This window comes from Acipenser ruthenus, chromosome 2 (genome assembly GCF_902713425.1).
Source record: "Acipenser ruthenus chromosome 2, fAciRut3.2 maternal haplotype, whole genome shotgun sequence".
Taxonomy (NCBI): domain Eukaryota; kingdom Metazoa; phylum Chordata; class Actinopteri; order Acipenseriformes; family Acipenseridae; genus Acipenser; species Acipenser ruthenus.
The window spans coordinates 48,417,589-48,439,674 of NC_081190.1; the positions used below are offsets into that span (position 1 = coordinate 48,417,589).

Genomic DNA, 22,086 nt, shown 5'->3' on the forward strand with positions numbered 1-22,086 from the left:
TTGATATCACCCCTTTAAACGGCTGTTGCATTTTTCTAACTTGTTTTATTTACATTGACAATGTTTTTGTTATAGATATCACTTCTTTTTTTACTTCATCAAATAATGAATAAAGCGAGGGAAAGATATTTGAGAATGTGTATGGTAAATAGACAGACAGACATTACAAGAGAGTAATAAGTAGAGTAATATAAGAGAAATGAGAAAAGATTTGAAAGTAAAATAATGGTAGAAGGTACTTTTGGACAGTATTGAAAGTGTAAACAATGTATTCTTATAGTTGCATGAGAGGTGAAAACAATATGTCTATTTTGGTAGATATTTACGTAGGTACAAAACTACAGTGTTATAAATGGTTCAAAAGGTACCTATGTATGTCCGTGCTAAAGGGTAGTATACTAACACATTTTAATGCTGGAAAAAAACTTTATTCTCCTTGATATAGTGGTGTTAAGAACTTAGGCTAAGGCATTGTAAAGCATTAGATCTCTTCATAAAAGGCCATATACATTTTGTTGTTTGCATTTCTTGACCATGGTTTGACTTCAATAAGTGCATCATTTGCATGCACCCATTTTCCAGTAGCACCCACAGCAAGAACAGACACATAGTGTCCTGAAGTAACATCCTGTCCTTGATTTATGATAATGGAATCTAATTGGTAATTCCTGTTATCCACAGTAATTGTGCTCTTCTGCACAGCAGTAAACTTAGCATTGTGTCACTTTGTAACGGTCCCGTCTGGTTTGGTTTCCCAAAGCATAAGTTGGACTGCAATCAGTCTCCCTGCTGATTGAATAAGTTCACATTTCATGATTGGAGAAATTTTGCATTGCCTACATTTGCTACCAGAAATCATTGCCCATTTGTCATTTCTATAAATGAGTTCTTCCAAACACATGGAATCTGTACCAGCAGGTACATGTTGAGGATAAATATACAACACCTCTCGGTTTGATGAGCAGTAGTTACATGTAGTACATAGAATGTCATGACTTATTGTGACTGAAACCATGTGAGATACTTCAGGACACATTTCAGACAATTTGGTGAGAAACTCAGCAACATGTTGCTGCTCACCTCTATTGAAAGGTTCTCCTAAGAAGTGACAAATATCCAGAGTAGTGGATGGCAAGTGATCCTATTTGTGAACAAAGCTCCTGATAGCCTCTTGTTGACTGTGTTTTAATGAATCCTTCAGAGGTTGCAAGTGAAGAAGGCACTGCAATGTTGCATTTGCATAGCATGAGGTGGAATAGGGGTTGCTCAAGCCTCTGAATGGATGTGTAAGTGCAATGTTCTCTTAGAAGACTGAGGCTTTTGCTGGTCCTGAACATTAATGATGGCTCGGTGAATGAAATGCGCACGATCTTTTACCTTGTGTCCCTTGTGCGTATTAGTCTCCTTCAAGCTTTTCAACTTCGGACAATAAATCCCTCTGAGCCAATGGTACTCTTTAACTGCAGTTTGACATGCGTAGATGCAGTTGGGGTCAAAGTTGATAAGGTGGATACCGCTTAAGGAAGTAGCTGCGGAAAGTGCAACGAAACTTTGTCCATAGGAGAAAATGGATTTACCACGATCCATCATAACTGTTTGTAGAGTCATCCCCTGACATTTGTGAATGGTGATTGCATAAGCACCAATGACTGGGAACTGCTCTCGAATAATGTAGACTTTATCCATGATTTCAAACTTTGAGCATAATGTTGAAAGGTATGGGTGACTCCATTGTTAAATTTAATGGTTATGGTTTTGAGTATACTTGTGTTTTCCAGATAGTAGGAAATTGATCAGACCAGTGGCAATGTCAATGTTCTTGAGAATATACTTAATACAAATGCAAATGTGATACATTTACTACCAAACTAAATACAAATTCAAATATGTGACAAATGCTAAATGGACTTCAAATACTTTCCCATACAACAAATGTTAATTTATTAACATGAATTTGGCAGAGGCCTTTATCCAAGGTGACATACAAGGAAAGCAGTTTATATAATAACAACATAAACACAGTTATCACATAGTTCAAAATAATTAACAGGTATGTACCAATATAGGAAGCAAGTTACATAAAACAGTGTTTCCCAATATTGGTCCTGAGGACCCAGTGTTTGCTGATTTGTGTTCCAACTGAGCTTTAAATTACGAATTGAACCCTCAGTTGAATGAATAAAATGTCTAATCAGAGCATCTGAATTATTTGTAGAAATGGCTGGCTGCACAGGCCTCAATTAACACTAATCTAGGACTACCTAATGTTAACTCAGGTAAAGTAGTCCAATATTAGTGCTGATCAGGGTTTGTGAATGCAGCCAAAAGAGTTGGATATTTCAAGTTATTTCTAACATTGCATTAAGTCACTAATTGTTAGTTCAATTGGGGGCTCAATTTAATAATTGAGAACTCAGTTTGAACACAAACAGCAGACACCGTGGGCCTGCAGGACCAGGTTTGTGAAAAACTGATATAAATGATGAGATATATGTATATATTTATATATGTGTGCATTGCACAATTATTATTTTTACTTGTTTTGTTTGTTATGTTTAATAAACACGAAGTTCTCAAAAGTGTCCTTTAGTTTGCATCTTTCAGGTTAATCAACTTTACCAGCAATACTGAAAAGTCTCTCTACTTTATTATGAGCATTATTATTGAAAAGTGTTTAAAATTGAAATATTTTTGAAGCTTTCCCATGATTTGAAATTCAAATGCAAATTCTTATATTTCAGAATATACAAATACCAAGTCAAATGCAAATAGTTCAGCAGATTGCATTTAAATTATTATTATTTATTTTTTAGCAGACACCCTTATCCAGGGCAATTACAATTGTCACAATTATATCACATTATGTTTACATACAATTACCAATTTATCCAGTTGTTTATACTGAATCTAGGTAAAATACCTTGCTCAAGGGTACAACAGCAGTGTCCCTCACCCGGGATTGAACCCACAACCTTCCGGTCAAGAGTCCAGGTATAATGAGGTATAAACACTGCTGTTTAGGAATAGAGCACTTTTTTACTATACACACATTCCATTTACATACAAACATGACAAGGGGTAACCCCTCTGCAAGCCCCACTTGTATTTAGCCCGGCCCAACGTGGTTTACTGGGGAGGAACAGCGGGTAAATATGTCACATATGCCAATCGCTCAGCATCTTATTCGCTCTTTATGTATCTACGTTGAATAAGTAGCCTTGCATTTAACAGGTTAAATTACGTCGGGCTACTGATTTCTTTGCAGATACTTGGCGAGGGGCACCCCCTCTGCAAGCTACACCTGTATTTAACCTGGCCCAACAGGGCAGAACAGAGGGCAAACATGTTGCATATGCCAATTGCACAGCTTCTTCGCTGAAAAAGCCTTGCATTTAAAGGGTTAAATCACTTTATGCCGTCGATTTCTGTACTTATTCAACATAGATACATAAAGAGCGAATAGGAAGCTGAGTGATTGGCATGTATAAGAACATAAGAAAGTTTACAAACGAGAGGAGGCCATTCAGCCCATCTTGCTCGTTTGGTTGTTAGTAGCTTATTGATCCCAGAATCTCATCAAGCAGCTTCTTGAAGGATCCCAGGGTGTCAGCTTCAACAACATTATTGGGGAGTTGGTTCCAGACCCTCACAATTCTCTGTGTAAAAAAGTGCCTCCTATTTTCTGTTCTGAATGCCCAGTCTAATCTCCATTTGTGACCCCTGGTCTTGTTTCTTTTTTCATGTCAAAAAAGTCCCCTGGGTCGACATTGTCTATACCTTTTAGGATTTTGAATGTTTGAATCAGATCGCCACGTAGTCTTCTTTCTTCAAGACTGAATAGATTCAATTCTTTTAGCCTGTCTGCATACGACATGCCTTTTAAACCCAGGATAATTCTGATTGCTCTTCTTTGCACTCTTTCTAGAACAGCAGTGTCCTTTTTGTAACGAGGTGACCAGAACTGAACATAATATTCTAGATGAGGTCTTACTAATGCATTGTAAAGTTTTAACATTACGCCTTTGTTCGCCTTTTTTATACCTCCCCCACATTGTCTATATGAAGACATTTCTGAGTCAACATAAACTCCTAGGTCTTTTTCATAGTTCCCTTCTTCAATTTCAGTATCTCCCATATGATATTTATAATGCACATTTTTATTGCCTGCATGCAATACTTTACATCTTTCTCTATTAAAAGACATTTGCCATGTGTCTTCCCAGTTCTGAATGCTGTCTAGATCATTTTGAATGACCTTTGCTGCTGCAACAGTGTTTGCCACTCCTCCTATGTTTGAGTCATCTGCAAATTTAATGAGTTTGCTTACTATACCAGAATCTAAATCATTAATGTAGATTAGGAATAGCAGAGGACCTAATACTGATCCCTGTGGTACTCCACTGGTTACCTCACTCCATTTTGAGGTTTCTCCTCTAATCAGTACTTTCAGTTTTCTTCATGTTGACCACTCCCTAATCCATGTGCATGCATTTCCTTGAATCCCTACTGCGTTCAGTTTGAGAATTAATTTTTTATGCAGGACTTTGTCAAAAGCTTTCTGGAAATCTAAATAAACCATGTCGTATGCTTTGCAATTATCCACTGTCAATGTTGCATCCTCAAAAAAGTCAAGCAGGTTAGTCAGATACGATCTCCCTTTCCTAAAACCACGCTGACTGTCTCCCAGGATATTGTTACCATATAGGTAATTTTCCATTTTGGATCTTATTATAGTTTCCATAAGTTTACATACAGTGCCTTGCGAAAGTATTCGGCCTCCTTGAACTTTGCGACCTTTTGCCACATTTCAGGCTTCAAACATAAATATATGAAACTGTAATTTTTTGTGAAGAATCAACAACAAGTGGGACACAATCATGAAGTGGAACAAAATGTATTGGATATTTCAAACTTTTTTATCAAATAAAAAACTGAAAAATTGGGCGTGCAAAATTATTCAGCCCCCTTAAGTTAATACTTTGTAGCGCCACCTTTTGCTGCGATTACAGCTGTAAGTCGCTTGGGGTATGTCTCTATCAGTTTTGCACATCGAGAGACTGACATTTTTGCCCATTCCTCCTTGCAAAACAGCTCGAGCTCAGTGAGGTTGGATGGAGAGCATTTGTGAACAGCAGTTTTCAGTTCTTTCCACAGATTCTCGATTGGATTCAGGTCTGGACTTTGACTTGGCCATTCTAACACCTGGATATGTTTATTTGTGAACCATTCCATTGTAGATTTTGCTTTATGTTTTGGATCATTGTCTTGTTGGAAGACAAATCTCCGTCCCAGTCTCAGGTCTTTTGCAGACTCCATCAGGTTTTCTTCCAGAATGGTCCTGTATTTGGCTCCATCCATCTGCCCATCAATTTTAACCATCTTCCCTGTCCCTGCTGAAGAAAAGCAGGCCCAAACCATGATGCTGCCACCACCATGTTTGACAGTGGGGATGGTGTGTTCAGGGTGATGAGCTGTGTTGCTTTTACGCCAAACATAACGTTTTGCATTGTTGCCAAAAAGTTCGATTTTGGTTTCATCTGACCAGAGCACCTTCTTCCACATGTTTGGTGTGTCTCCCAGGTGGCTTGTGGCAAACTGTAAACGACACTTTTTATGGATATCTTTAAGAAATGGCTTTCTTCTTGCCACTCTTCCATAAAGGCCAGATTTGTGCAGTATACGACTGATTGTTGTCCTATGGACAGAGTCTCCCACCTCAGCTGTATATCTCTGCAGTTCATCCAGAGTGATCATGGGCCTCTTGGCTGCATCTCTGATCAGTCTTCTCCTTGTATGAGCTGAAAGTTTAGAGGGACGGCCAGGTCTTGGTAGATTTGCAGTGGTCTGATACTCCTTCCATTTCAATATTATCGCTTGCACAGTGCTCCTTGGGATGTTTAAAGCTTGGGAAATCTTTTTGTATCCAAATCCGGCTTTAAACTTCTCCACAACAGTAGTGTGTTCCTTGTTCTTCATGATGCTCTCTGCGCTTTAAACGGACCTCTGAGACTATCACAGTGCAGGTGCATTTATACGGAGACTTGATTACACACAGGTGGATTCTATTTATCATCATTAGTCATTTAGGTCAACATTGGATCATTCAGAGATCCTCACTGAACTTCTGGAGAGAGTTTGCTGCACTGAAAGTAAAGGGGCTGAATAATTTTGCACGGCCAAATTTTCAGTTTTTTATGTGTTAAAAAAGTTTGAAATATCCAATAAATTTCGTTCCACTTCATGATTGTGTCCCACTTGTTGTTGATTCTTCACAAAAAATTACAGTTTCATATCTTTATGTTTGAAGCCTGAAATGTGGCAAAAGGTCGCAAAGTTCAAGGGGGCCGAATACTTTCGCAAGGCACTGTATAATAGAAATCAGGCTTATTGGTCTGTAGTTACCTGGTTCGGTTTTGTCTCCCTTTTTGTGGATCGGTATTACGTTTGCTATTTTCCAGTCTGTCGGTACAACCCCTGTTTCAAGAGACTGTGGCATGATCTTGGTTAGCGGTTTGTAAATAACTTCTTTCATTTCTTTGAGTACTATTGGGAGGATCTCATCCGGCCCAGGGGATTGGTTTATTTTAAGAGCTCCTAGTCCCTTTAACACTTCTGCCTCTGTTATGCTAAAGTTATTTAAAATTGGATAGGAACAGGTCGACATGTGGGGCATGTTGTCCGTGTCCTCCTTTGTAAAAACCTGTGAAAAGTAATCATTTAATATATTTGCTATTTTTTTTTCTTCATCTATGATTTTGCCATTTGTGTCTCTTAGACATTTAACCTCCTCTTTGAATGTTCTCTTGCTGTTATAATATTGGAAAAACATTTTGGAATTGGTTTTAGCCCCCTTAGCAATATTGATTTGTATCTCTCTCTCTTGGCCTTTCTAACTTCCTTTTTGACTTGTGTTTGCAGTTCCAAGTACTCTTTCTGGGTGCTTTGTTTTTGGTCCCTTTTAAACGCTCTGTAAAGTGCCTTTTTTCGCTGAATATTTTTCTTAATTGATCAATTAAACCATTTTGGCCATTTTGTTTTAGATTTAGATTTGTCTACTTTTGGGATGTAATTGTTTTGCGCATCTAGTACTACATTTTTTTAAAAAAGTACTACATTTTTAAAATGTTATCAAAATGTTTTCTGTTTGTTACAATACTAGTAAAAAACAACTTTGAAATTTGCATAATTTTTTGTGAAAGGAAATGAGACCATTAATGTAAGAAAACTTAGGAGGTGGATGTTTGTGTCATTAGATTACATTTAAATTGTTTCTAACAAATGGTGTAAATTATACCATTCAAACCACAAGCTGTTTCTATGTTGGATATTAAATTTTGGGCCCCTTGTATTTTGTTATATTTTCAGCTGTTGGCCTGTATATCAAAAGCAGCGAGGCACTGAACATCATGGGTAATGCCATCCATGCCAACCATGAGAATGGAATAACTGTGTTCCAGAGCAGCCAGCTCACCCGCATTTCAAACAACAGCGTCACCCTCAACACCATATGCGGGATCTTGGTGGAAGCCGGCTGTCGGGTGGAACTACGTGGCAATGGTGTCTATGACAACAATAGCCATGGTATCACCTCCAAGGGGGATGGAGTCATCTTAGAAAATGACATCATTGGAAACCATGGGTGTGCCCTGAAGCTGCTAGAAACTGCAGATATGAAGGTAGGGATATCTTCAGTCTCATAGGTAATAAAACTAGATTTTCTGTATTGGTGTTTAGTCTGTAGTTTGATTCAGATTAATCTAGTTCCAGGTAATAAAACTATGCTAGGAGCTCAGCTATGAGTTCACATGTACGCCATTTATTTATCCACAAAAATAAAAACAGGAAGTCACATTCAGCCAATCAAATGCCAGATTTCAGAGCATTCTTATTACTACCAACTAACACAGTTCTAACCCCATGGACACATTTACGATGTTTTTTTTAATTAAAATATGATTTATAATAAGTTAATATGCATGGTTGACCATATTGTCTATGGTATAGTGTTGAATTTAAATTAAGGGAAGTAATGTTAAAACTTTAAAATGCATTAGTAAGACCTCATCTAGAATGTTGTGTTCAGTTCTGGTCACCTCATTACAAAAAAGATATTGCTGCTCTAGAAAGAGTGCAAAGAAGAGCGACAAGAATTATCCCGGGTTTAAAAGGCATGTTGTATGCAGACAGGCTCAAAGAATTGAATCTGTTCAGTCTTGAACAAAGAAGACTACGCAGTGATCTGATTCAAGCATTCAAAATTATAAAAGATATTGACAATGTCGACCCAGGGGACTTTTTCGACCTGAAAAAATAAACAAGGACCAGGGGTCACAAATGGAGATTAGATAAAGGGGCATTCAGAACAGAAAATAGGAGGCACTTTTTTACACAGAGAATTGTGCGGGTCTGGAACCAACTCCCCAGTAATGTTGCTGAAGCCGACACCCTGGGATCCTTCAAGAAGCTGTTTGATGAGATTCTGGGATCAATAAGCTACTAACAACCAAACGAGCAAGATGGGCTGAATGCCCTCCTCTCGTTTTTTAAACTTTCTTATGTATAAGAGTGTCTTTTGGTTTTGCACAGTCGTAAACAAAAATACATTTCAAGAATCACAGTAAAAGTAATAATGCAATTAAGAGCAAGATAAATAAAATGACTTTGGTTCTAGCAAGTACAAGTATATAACAAAATACGATTCAATAACAGAGCAGATAACAGTGTCAGTGATAGTTACATCAGGATATAATTAAATACAAAATACAACAGATTAAATAACACTTGTGACAGATTACAGTACTCTAAAGTACAGGATTAAATGCAGTAAAATAGGGGGCAGATAAGAGCAAGTAAAGCACATTTAAGGAAGAGTGATAAGTGTCCAGAGGGAAAAGAGGAGTTCTACAGGTGCTGTCTGAAAAGGTGAGTCTTGAGGAGGCGCCGGAAGGTGGTCAGGGAGAGAGTGTGGTAGATTCCAGAGAAATGGAGATAGAGAGATCAGAGGAGGGGGAGGAGGAGGAGAGAAAGAAAAGGAGGTCAGATTTAGAGAGGTTGAGTTTGAGGTGAGTTTGAGGTTTGAGATAGCAGACAGACAGGTAGAGATACGGGAGGGGATGGTGGAGTCAGAGGTTGAAGGAGAGGAAAATCTGCATAGAAATGGTATGAGAAATCATAGGATGCGATGAGGGGGCCCAGGGAGCGGGTGTAGAGAGAGAACAAGAGAGGACCCAAGACTGACCCTTGGGGGACTCCTGTTGAGAGAGGACGAGGTGTGGAGGTTGCTCCACGCCAGGTTACCTGGTAAATGCGGTTGGAGAGGTAGGAGGAGAACCAGGCCAGAACAGTGCCAGAGATTCCCAGGTCAGCGAGAGAGGATAGTAGAATAGAGTGATCAACAGTGTCAAAGGCAGCAGAGAGGTCGAGGAGAATTAGGACAGAGCTGAGAGAGGCAGCTCGGGCAGAGTTTAGTGAGTTGGTGACAGACAGGAGGGCGGTTTCAGTGGAGTGAGCAGAGCGGAAGCCAGATTGGAGAGGGTCGAGCAGAGAGTGGTTGGACAGGAAAGCAGAGAGCTGGTGGTGTACAGCCCACTCAAGGGTTTTGGAGAGGAAGGGTAAGAGGGAGACAGGATGGTAGCTCTGGAGGTAACAGAGTCTACAGAGAGTTGGGAGAAGGAGGTGAGAGAGAGTGGTGGAGGCAAGGACAGAGGGGGAGAGAGAGCGGAGGTTACGGCGAGAGGTGACAGTGGGGGTAGGAGGAGCAGGGAGAGAGGGGAGAGACAGAGAAAAAGAGATGAGTAGTGATCAGAGAGGTCCAGGGGGGTGACAGAGAGGGTGGAGGGGCAGCAGGCCCTGGAGAAGGTGAGGTCCAGTTGACGCCAGTTTTGTGGGTAGGGGGGATGGAGAGAGACAGAAGTCGAAGGAGTGAAGGAGAGGGAGGAATCCGGCAGAGTGGCTGGGGTTGGAGAGATGGATATTGAAGTCACCCAACAGGACAGTTGGGGTAGACAGAGAGTGGAGGGAGGAGAGTAGATAGTCGAGTTCATTGAGAAAGTGAGCGAGAGGTCCAGGGGGACAGTAAAGTACAATTAGAAGGAGTTGACAGGGAGAGGTTAGTTGGACAGCATGAAATTCAAAGGTGTTAACAGAGAGTGATGAGAGGTTGGAGGGGACAGAAAAGAGTAAGGAGGGAGAGAGGAGAAGACCAGTCCCACCTCCCCGTCCAGTGAGACGCAGGGTGTGGGACAGGTCGTAGAGAGAGGACAGGGCGGCAGGAGTTACAGTGTTATCAGGGGACAGCCAGGTTTCAGTGAGAGCAAGTAAATCGAGAGAGAGGTGGGAGGCAAAGGCAGAGATGAAATCAACTCCCGGCTCTTTTGTTGTGAGGCTCTTCAGTTGGCTGGCTCTTCATGCTGGCGCACAAATAGCCTGCCTGACTAATATAACAACTGGGTGGGAAAAAAAAATATCAACTGTGTGGAAACCAATCAAATAGCAAATCAACCTCTATTCAATTTAACCACACTCACCTGGTACTAATCATACACTACCTCACCTAATTCAAACACCATTTTACAGTGTTAATTAATGTAGTTACTTAAGTGAGAACTAAAACAAGTGTTCATTCTGAATACAGCTGAATGTTTTTGCGCTTTAGTGTTTTAATGAGGGTGAACAGTTACATTGTCATGCTACCAGCTGTGAGATATGGAAGACTCCATGCTGTGTTATGAGCAGAAAACCAGGACAGTGCACTACAAATGTTATGGGGGTAAAATTGTGATTTGATTGATTTCAGAATGCAATGGTATCCTTCTTCCTATTTTCCAGGTAATGAAGAACAGGATTCAGTCACATCATGACTATGGGATTGCTGTTCTTGATCAAGTGAAAGGGCTGGTGCAGGACAATCTGATTTTCCAGGGGAAATCCAGCAAAACAGTCATCCAGAAGATGCCGATGGCCGAAAAGTGTATAGTGCAAAACAATGAGCTGCTGGCTTTCAATAGTCAAAAGTAAGAAATCCTGGTTTTCAAATAATTTAAATCTATTTAAGATCAAACTTTTTTTTTTTTTTTTTGCTGAATAGCTTTGTATTCCTAAATAGATACTGGTAATTGATACATTTTTAAAAACAGCCAGCAGATGTTATAAAGCAAAACTTCCCACAAATGCAGTGGTCCCTAAAGGAAATTGGTTTCTGCAATTGTGACTGGTACAGATTTAAATGTAACAAAAAAATGCTGTCTTTTACTATAGCTCATGCAAGTCTCAAGTGACCTGGAAACTGGAAAACCCTCCAGCAAGGCCACACATAGAAGGGCAGCCAACAGGAGCATCCTCCATGCAGACAAGCCAGAGGACGGCATCCGTGACAACAAGGATTGCTGCCAGAGTTGAAGGAGGTTGCCATAATGGCAGTATCTTCTGTTCTATTCTTTAGGTACTGTAAAGGTAGTACAGAGGGAGTACTGTCGGACAAACTGAAAAACCTACTACTACTAGCATGGTAGTCAAACGTATTTTTAGATTTAAACAGAAAATAAATCTAAATGGATTTTATCAATCAGTTTTAACCCAATAAAAATATCTGAAACAAATAGACTTTCTCTTTTTTTACCATTAAAAAAGCCTTAAATGGGCAAAAATTAGCTCATTATTTAACCAGAAGTTCATCTTGGATTTACTGCTAAACTAACTTTGAGTTTCAATAGTTAAAAAAATTTAAATGATTATATAAAATTAACAGATCAATTTAAATAAAACAGTGAATGTATGCTGCATTGTTTTGTTAAAATAGCAAATCACTGAGTTGGTTGTATAATAACTGCATCTAAAAACACCATCTCTCACTGTAAACCGCCTGTTAAAAGTGGAAGCCACCGATTGAGCAGCTGCCCCAGTGCACTGACTAAATAAAACACTGACTGCAATAAAACACGTAGGCGACATTTAAAAGGGTAATGTTTTATAAACAACACATCAAAATATGATCATTAAATGTATCAGTGCCCCTGAATCCGCCAGCTTTCTATCTTTATCCATGAACCGGACTAGATCCACCTAATGTGACCACTCAAAATATCTGGTATACTCGCAGGTCATTAGGAAAAAATGGAATCGGTAACATAATGGCAATTTTTCTTTTGAAATGCCGTTTTGTTCACAAATATTATAGAGAAGCTCATAGGCAACGGTGTTATAATAGAGGACTGTATTTTGTAGAATGTTCATGTGGAAGGATACATAAAAAAAGAAACTAAATAAATATATTTCGAATAAATAAAACTGATAATTAATTGTAACACTGAAGTATACTTCATCTCGGACCTCAATAGTTAAGTTAATAAATGACATGTTTGAATACATGGTAACAGTTTTTAACATCAGCTTTGGAACCAAACCCATTGTTCTCAAACATACACTAATAAATACGGGTGTGCTGTTGCTCCTACTCAGAATTGCTTTTTCTGCAGCTATCAATAAATTGATTACAGTAATTTTAAGGTGTTGATTTCAGAACAAGAAAAGCTGTCTTTCAGTTTCCTATTGAGTACCAATCAATGTCAATTCATTTCCGCATTGAGTGTTTTAACCCTTTTTGAATGATCCATTAGAGGTCTACCTAAATCGTGATTTCACAAAAATCGTGAAATTGAGGGGTCACCGCGCAATTCACCTCTTTAGGGGCCAATGCATACCGAACAAGTACAGAGAGGAAAAAAAAGAAACCTTGCTTAAATGAACTACTGCACAACAAAAGCGATGCAAACTACGTATCTTCCTTCTGTAGATAGCCCTTTTTTATTCCTTCACCGTCCTGTGTGCTTTGCACTTAAGCAAAAAACAAATAAACAAAAAACGTCCACAAATAACATTTACAAAAACAATTCTCTAAAGTGGTTAACATTCTTGTTTACTATTCAAATGGCAACAAAGTTTTAATCAGCCTATCAGTGCGTCTGTACTGCTTTTCTGTTACTTGTACTGTGCAGTAGGGGGTGGGACAGTCAGTGCTGCATTTTTTTGATTTAGGTTGCTAAAATCTAGTTTTCAGCATTGGAGATAAAATACCAGAACTGAATGACAGAGCAAAAAAGCTAAATATATTTTGGTGATTGATCGTGTCAAGATATTTCCCAAAGAAACTGTACATGCAGATGGAGGTAATTGTTTTGCATATATTAATGTGTCTTTGGAGAAAACACGATTGAGCGGTATTTAGCTTCAGAATCACACATTAAACAAAAGGCTACTACAGAGGCTGCTGAACAGAATGAGAAATAAACAGCTTTCATTAACCAAACGCAGTTGTAATTTTAGACCCAAATAGGCATGGTTTCTTTGTTTTGACTCGGTATTAATAAAATAAATTATTGGATGGGACAAATAACATGATAACGAACCTGCTGCATATATTGCCTTTATGCCAGTATGCCAGATGCCCTTGGGTAAACACGCTTTGGCACTGTTTCTAATTGATTTCCACATCTGTATAACTTGGCAAAGTTTTGCCTTAACTTCCAACCAATTCAGTGGATGCAGACGTGCAGTCTCAATGTATGAGCAAGTAAACTGCTGGGGGATGCTGCATGCTTGGCTTTAACAAATGACAGCACTCTATTTTAGTAAGGAAGCAAGTACCACTATTTTTAGGCTTTATAATGTTCTGAAATACTGTCTACTTAGGTTTATTTAATGTTTAAACAGGTCTGCGAAATGTCCACAAAATTTTATTCTGCAACCTACCCGTGAAAAATATGTAAATTTACCACGATTTAAGTAGACCCCTAATTATAATTGATTGAATTAGATCGATGGCGTAATTGCATATAATGTGGTCACGAGTGTTTTTTTCTTTCTCCAAATTAGCATAAAAGCCTTTGTCAGACTTCAAAGTCAGCGCAGTGGTGGTAGCGGTGAGCTGAGCTTAAATAATTGGCCATTTTAAATTGGGAGAAAATAATAAAAATAATTGGCAACGACTAAATTTATAAAAAAAAAAAAAAAAAAAGTTTACATACCCTAATGGAAATTTATAATTTCTAGAAATGTCTCAAAAACAAAGAATTATAGGGAAATCTTTTGTAGCAAAAGTTTTGCTTTTGTGGATGAGGAAAAATATCATTGAAAAAATTCAATGATAGTATTGTCTTCAAGGTGACAGAAATTAATATGATAATGCAGAACCTAATTCTAGAAAAGTCTAGAAAATGCTGAATTGTAGGTGAACATTCTTAGAGAGTTAAAAGGGTTAGGCATAGGATGATTGCTGTCATTACCATTAAGTCAATACAGGAAAAAGTAAAGACCTTAGGCAGAAAAATGATTTATTGTCATAAAGCTGGAGAAGGATATAAAAAGATTTCCAAGCATTTGAGTATCTCAACTTGTTTCTATTATCAAGAAGTACAAGACCCATGGTACTGTCACAATGCTCCCTCTGTCTGGAAGAAAAAAGGTTCTTTAACCTATAACAAGTAGAAGAATTGTGAGGAAGGTTAATAACAAATTTATAAGAGTGTGCTGTAAACTCTGAGCACCTCAGAAACCCCCCAAAAAGCTAGGAGAAATAGAGCTTCAAGAGTTTTGTCTAAAAACTGATGAGTAACTAGAACGAATAAAGAAGATGCACTGGGAAAGTATGTCAAAAGTGATAGGTAGGCGGGTTTGAGGGGGAAGGTGATTCTGACCTTTGAAGCCCTTTCAGAATTAATGAAATCTGAGAGTTGCCAAGTGTCAAACTAGGGGAACCAAATGTGAGTTTGTGAAAAAACTGGATACCAGCAATTGATACTTTGATACTCATATAGCTCTGCTTTGAAGGGAAATAATGAAGGGTGTGGGGAGCAATACCGAGAAGAGAAGTCTCTTGAGCTTGCAGAACCAGAGGATACAGAGGATGGTTCACGGGAATGTCAGGTCTGAATAGGGAGGAACCGGAGTTGGCTGCAGGTCGGCTTCTGGATTGGTTTGGATTGCGAAATACGGGAAAAGGAGGAGATTCAAAGGTGCCTATCATGAATTGATTTTTAACTCTTTTTTTAGTAAAATGTCGATAGTGTCAGGGTCAGAATGGCAGATTGGAGCTTATTGCAATAAATGGAAGAGGTGGGAAAGGAAAAGAGACCAGTAGAAAACCCTTTAGTGAGACTGTTAATAAGATAAGAGACAAAAGAGGTGTCAGGGTGCTTGATTAACTCTGTGGCCAGGGCTTGAGTGTTGACAGGTGTAGAAAGAAATTTTAGCAGTCATTTTGGAACATTGGCAGTGGAAGGTTTGGTTTTTATAGAGGGGGCTGAGTGTTTGGGTTCACAGGGACAGACAGATCGTGAGTGTGCTTCCCCACAGTGGTTGCAGATGTGGAGGAAGTTGCAGGAAGAAAAGGAGCAGGCTTCTTCATTGAAATTACTACAAATCTGACAGCTGCCAGAGAAAGTAATACTACGGCCACATCCGTCCTTAGACCTGGAAGGATTGCGAGGACAGGCCAGAAGGGGGGGCTGAGGGGCAGTAAGGGAGCAGGAAATGGTGGAGTTGATATGGAGCATGCCAACAGCTGGAGACCAGTGAAAAAACGAGAATATAAATCTTGATCCAAGGCTCCCCAGTAAATCCTTTGGTTCCATTGCTGGAGACGAGCAGCGGCTTTTGCAGAAAAGGCTTTGCGGTATTTGAAGAAGCGTGATCCTCCAATCTAACAGAAAGGTCGAGAATAATTTAGATGTAATCACCCAGCTCACTGCGCCGGTCAGGATAGAATTCACAGATGATATCTCTAAAATGGCTGCAAGCTAGGATAAATTCTGAGTTTTGAATAAGCGGGGGTAACTGAAAGATCTGCGCACTGAACCACCCTGGTACTGGCTGAATCTAGGATTCAGGGGGAAACCAAATTAATATCTGCACCTGCTAAAATCTGGTGGCACAGGGAAAGGGAGATAGGCTTGGGGTTGAAGATCAAGGAGTTTTCAGGAGGAGGCAAGGCAACAGCATTGTTTAAAAAAAAACACAACTTGCTGAGGGAGGAAGTAAAGGGTGGTTATTAAGAAACTGGACAGCTGGGGGAAACTGGGGAGCTCCAAATGCTGAGGGAGAGTAAGAGGAGGGTGCAGTTATGGGGGCCTGCTGGATGCCCATAGCTGTGGGGAAAGAAGAGGAAAAAAGAGCTGGGCCCAGCTGAGATGGGAGTGAGGAGCCTGCTGTGTGGGCTTGCTAGGAACTGGGCATGGAAAGAAGAAAAGGAGGGGCCTGTTGCAAGCCTGTGAAGGAGGAAGGGCATGCTGGGATAGAGGAGATTGGACAGAAAGGCAGGGGCCTGCTGGACGCCCGTGAGAGGCAAAGAATAGGAAGGGGCTATGGAGGCCTGCTGGACACCCAAAGTTGGAAAGGCAGAAGTCAAGTATGCAGGGGCTTGCTGAACACCTGCATTGGACAGAGAAGGAACCGCTGTGGAGACCTGCTGGATGCTCACAGCGGCCAGAGTGGCTGCAGGGGCCTGCTGGATACCTGAATTACACAAAAAAGTAACCACTGAGGGGGCCTGCTGGAAAACCTGTAGTGGTCCTAGATGTGACTGCTGGGGCTTGCTGGATGTCTGGACTGAGGAGAATAACCTGGGAGGTTATAGTTGAAGGCAAGGCAGGGGCCTGTAGAACACCTGCAGCAGACACTGAAAACCCAGGATGGATCACAGGAGCAGCCGCTTCAGACTGTAAAAAAGTCTCGGTACTCACTTGCCCAGGAGCTACTGTATGAGCCTTTGATGGGTCTTCGGGAGGTGGAGGCATGGCTTTGAGATGCCGATTCAGAGGGAGCGGAGGGGACTGGGAAGCGATGATCCGAGGTTTCGTCATAACGTCTGCGACAATCATAGATGAAGAAAAAAAAATAGCAAATATATTAAATGATTACAAGTTTTTACAAAGGAGGACACGGACAACATGCCCCACATGTCGACCTGTTCTTATCCAGTTTTAAATAACTTTAGCATAACAGAGGCAGAAGTGTTAAAGGGACTAGGAGCTCTTAAAATAAACAAATCCCCTGGGCCAGATGAGATCCTCCCAATAGTACTCAAAGAAATGAAAGAAGTTATTTACAAACCGCTAACCAAGATCATGCCACAGTCTCTTGACACAGGGGTTGTACCGACAGACTGGAAAATAGCAAACGTAATACCGATCCACAAAAAGGGAGACAAAACCGAACCAGGTAACTACAGACCAATAAGCCTGACTTCCATTATATGTAAACTTATGGAAACTATAATAAGATCTAAAATGGAAAATTACCTATATGGTAACAATATCCTGGGAGACAGTCAGCATGGTTTTAGGAAAGGGAGATCATGTCTAACTAACCTACTTGACTTTTTTGAGGATGCAACATTGAAAATGGATAATTGCAAAGCATACGACATGGTTTATTTAGATTTCCAGAAAGCTTTTGACAAAGTCCCGCATAAAAGATTATTTCTCAAACTGAACGCAGTAGGGATTCAAGGAAATGCATGCACATGGATTAGGGAGTGGTTAACAGGTAGAAAACAGAAAGTACTGATTAGAGGAGAAACCTCAAAATGGAGTGAGGTAACCAGTGGTGTACCACAGGGATCAGTATTAGGTCCTCTGCTATTCCTAATCTACATTAATGATTTAGATTCTGGTATAGTAAGCAAACTCATTAAATTTGCAGACGACACAAAAATAGTAAGAGTGGCAAACACTGTTGCAGCAGCAAAGGTCATTCAAAATGATCTAGACAGCATTCAGAACTGGGCAGACACATGGCAAATGACATTTAATAGAGAAAATTGTAAGATACTACATGCAGGCAATAAAAATGTGCATTATAAATATCATATGGGAGATACTGAAATTGAAGAAGGGAACTATGAAAAAGACCCAGGAGTTTATGTTGACTCAGAAATGTCTTCATCTAGACAATGTGGGGAAGCTATAAAAAAAGGCCAACAAGATGCTCGGATATATTGTGAGAAGTGTTGAATTTGAACCAAGGGAAGTAATGTTAAAACTCTACAATGCATTAGTAAGACCTCACCTAGAATATTGTGTTCAGTTCTGGTCACCTCGTTACAAAAAGGATATTGCTGCTCTAGAAAGAGTGCAAAGAAGAGCAACCAGAATTATCATGGGTTTAAAAGGCATGCCGTATGCAGACAGGCTAAAAGAATTGAATCTATTCAGTCTTGAACAAAGAAGACTACGCGGTGATCTGATTCAAACATTCAAAATCCTAAAAGGTATAGACAATGTCGACCCAGGGGACTTTTTTGACCTGAAAAAAGAAACAAGGACCAGGGGTCACAAATGGAGATTAGATAAAGGGGCATTCAAAACAGAAAATAGGAGGCACTTTTTTACACAGAGAATTGTGAGGGTCTGGAACCAACTCCCCAGTAATGTTGTTAAAGCTGACACCCTGGGATCCTTCAAGAAGCTGCTTGATGAGATTCTGGGATCAATAAGCTACTAACAACCAAACGAGCAAGATGGGCTGAATGGCCTCCTCTCGTTTGTAAACTTTCTTATGTTCTTATGAGCAATGGTTTCCGTCTTACTACTCTACCATGAATCCCATTTTTGCCCAGTGTCTTTCTGATGGTGGAGTCATGAACACTGACCTTAGCCGAGGCGAGAGAGGCCTGCAGATCCCTGAATGTTGTTCTAGGGTTCTTTGTGACTTCCTGGATGATTTTACGCCTTGCTCTTGAGAGATTTTGACAGGACGGCCACTCCTGGGAAGATTCACTACTGTCCCAAACTTTCTTCATTTGGACAATATGGCTCTGACTGTGGTTCGGTGGAGCCCCAGAGCCTTAGAATTGGCTTTGTAACCCTTTCCAGACTGATAGGCATCAACAACTTTTTTCCAAAGGTCTTCAGGAATTTCTTTTGTTCGTGGCATGATGTGCCTCTAGAACCTGTGTGCTGACAACTTCACTCTGATTGTAAGGGCCAAAGTTAGTCAGATTTATATTGGGCAAGGCTGGCCCAAATCAGGTCTGGTTGTTAACCAAAGTACTCAAACACCTGACCCTAATTATCCCTTTAATTGGGTTGCGTTAACTAGGGGCGGGGGCAATAACTTTTTCACACCTGAAGATTGCATGTTTGATTACCTTGCACACCAAACAAATGAAATGAATGAAGCACCAAACGTTGGTTACATTTTTTCTCTCAGACTTTCTCTATATACTACTACAACCCCCAAAAAAATCTGACCAAATACAATGTGAAAAATGCAGAAAATCAGATACTTTTTCACGGCACTGTATATTTTTTTTGTTTGTTTCAGCCAGTTTATATATTTTGTAATGAGTGTTAAATTTATGGTAAGTCTGGTAATATATTATGCAAAAATATATTTTAAAATATATTTAAATATATTTAATTTTCATTTCCCCCCCCCCCCCCGCCCCACACTACTAAAGTTTTTATAACGGAAGAAACAATATATGGGGACATTATTATTTGTTATTTATTTAAAACAGTTCCCTTTCAAGTCGAAAATAACCATCAAGGTATGGGACATTGCCGTCAGGCAGTAGGGATTGGCTGAGCTTTATGTCAAAGCTGCCGTGTAAGCCCGCCCCCCTGGGAGCTTACTATACGCAGCGCGCGGAGAGTCACTTCCTCTTTTGCCTTCAGCATCAGTAGCGGTAGGACTTAGAGCTATTTAACTGATTGTACTCACTAAAGCTTAGGCTTGAGAAGCTGGTTTATCCCCTTCTCCGAGTTTATTTCAGTTATACTCTCCGGAGTTATTATTGTTTATTATTATTGTTATTGTATTATTATTTAGGATTATATATTGTTTAACATTATATATTCCTTTTCGCTTTGCTTCGGCATTGCGTTCTTCGTGGTCTCCCCGTCTTTCCTCTGTTCTTAATTATTATTGTGTGGGTTTTTTGTATATATATATTTTGTATATATATTTATATTTTATTGTATATATATATTTTGTTATATATATTGTATATTGTGTGTTCGGACGCGTGTTGCGTTGGCCTTGGCCCACGCGCATTTTGCATCCTCGGTCTAGCTTAGGCTAGACCGTGTGTGTGTGCGGGTAGTCTGCTCTGCAGTGTTCCCCCCCCCCCGCGGCGCGTTCTCGCCACGTGGTATTGCACTACACTCCCTTACCTTCTGCAGCGACGCACGCACCCTCGACGCTCGACGCACGCACCTCGGTGCTCCGTGCTTCGGTGCTCGACGCTCGACGCTTAGGCGCTCGACGCTCGGTGCTCAGCGCTTGGCGCCTCGACGCACACACCCTCGACGCACGCACCTCGGTGCTCGGCGCTCGATGCTCGGCGCTCGCCGCTCGCCGCTCGGTGCTCGACGCTTCGACGCCTCGACGCGCGCACCCTCGACGCTCGACGCACGCACCTCGGTGCTCGACGCACGCACCTCGGTGCTCGACGCTTCGACGCTCGGTGCTCGACGCACGCACCCTCGACGCTCGACGCACGCACCTTGGTGCTCGACGCACGCATCTCGGTGCTCGACGCACGCACCTCGGTGCTCGACGCTTCGGCGCTCGGTGCTCGACGCACGCACCCTCGACGCTCGATGCACGCACCTCGGCGCTCGACGCGGCGGCGCTTGATGCACGCACTTCAGGTGCTCGACGCTTGGTGTCCGACGCTTAGGCGTCCGACGCGTGCACCTCGGCGTTTGACGCGACAGTGCTCGACGCACACTCTTTGGTGCTTGACGTCAATACTAGACGCTTCGGCGTTCTACTATGTCTGGGTTCCACCGTTGCGTGACCTGTCAGGCCAAGTTGCCTGCCAGCGACCCTCATGAAGACTGCGTCGCATGCTTGGGGCCGGACCATGCCGCATCTGCCCTGGCAGATAGGGCATACTGCCAGCTATGTGTGGGGTTTCAGACACGCACCCTTCTCCAGAGAGCGAGGAAGGCAGTTGGAGGTCGTTCCCCATCCTCGGGCTCGTCCCACACCGTCTCGGCCCCACCGTCATCGATCGTGTCGCTGCCGGCGACGTCTCAGCTCCCTCTGAGCCCATCTTCCCAGCTTACAGCTGGTCAGAAATCTCCAGCCAGGCGTGCTCGGGAACGTTCCCGCAGTCCCTCCTCTCGCGGGGCTCGCCCCCGTCGGGAGTCTCGATCCAGGTCTCGATCGCCTTGCCGGAGAAGGCACTCTCGCTCCCCTCGGAGGGGTAGGCTTTACCAGGACACATCTGGGGTGGCTGAGCTCACCTCCAAGATGTCACAATTTATGGAGCTCATGATGGGACAACAATCCCTCCTTATGACCCTAGCAAATGTGGCGCCTCGGGCCCCAGAGCTAGTAACCGGACCCAGCACTAGTCAGCTGACGGTTCCTCCACCAGTGCCCCAGGAAGTAGAGTGGGACGCCGATGCTGTCTCAAGGGACGCATCTGATGCAGACCCGCTCTTTGAGGACACAGAGCCTGAGGTGGCATCCCAGCACTCTGGGCAGGACGACCCTGAAGTGCTGGATACTAATGACCCTATCTGGTCAGTGGTGGAGAGGGCAGCCCGTCACTTAGGCGTGGACTGGCCTGCGTCAGAGCCAACACGCCGCTCTTTATTTGAGTTGCCATCGGCTCCGCCCCTTCAGTCCAGGATGCTCCCGGCGTTCCCGGATTTTATTAAGGAGGTGCAGTTCACCTGGGGAGCCCCGGCCTCCGCCCCGGTGACTTCTCGCAAGGCTTCGGCTTTTACCATGCACGGGGCGAGCGAAGCTGGTTTAGCGTCCTTTCTGCCAGTGGGCGCCGCGTTCGCCGCGCTAGTAAAGGCGCCGACATTATCGGGGCTGGCTAAGGACCCTTCCTGCCCTAACAGGCAGTGTAGGATTACGGAGGCCCACCTAAAAAAGGGTTATGCCGCGGCTACAGAGGCAGTTAGACTGTCTAACGTGGCCAGCCTCCTGACAGTCTACCAGGCGGCGCTGATTCTCGACCTGCCTGAGTCCCCATCCGTCGGACTTAGAACCGAGCTGGGTGCAGTTGCACAGCTTTTGGTTAAGCTGGCTCAGCTGAATGCGCGAGCACAGGGCAGGAGCATTGCTTCC

The 22,086-nt window shown here is 41.9% G+C and overlaps 1 protein-coding gene across 1 annotated transcript in view; it reads left to right on the forward strand.

The window, feature by feature from the left end:
- fbxo10 (F-box protein 10) overlaps positions 1-22,086 on the forward strand; it is a 218,558-nt gene that overhangs the window by 175,148 nt on the left and 21,324 nt on the right. Inside the window, exons 9-11 of the mRNA XM_034905711.2 lie at positions 7,366-7,676; positions 10,828-11,012; positions 11,257-11,440. Of these exons, the coding sequence (XP_034761602.1) occupies positions 7,366-7,676; positions 10,828-11,012; positions 11,257-11,440 (680 nt within the window). The remainder of the gene's footprint in view (positions 1-7,365; positions 7,677-10,827; positions 11,013-11,256; positions 11,441-22,086) is intronic.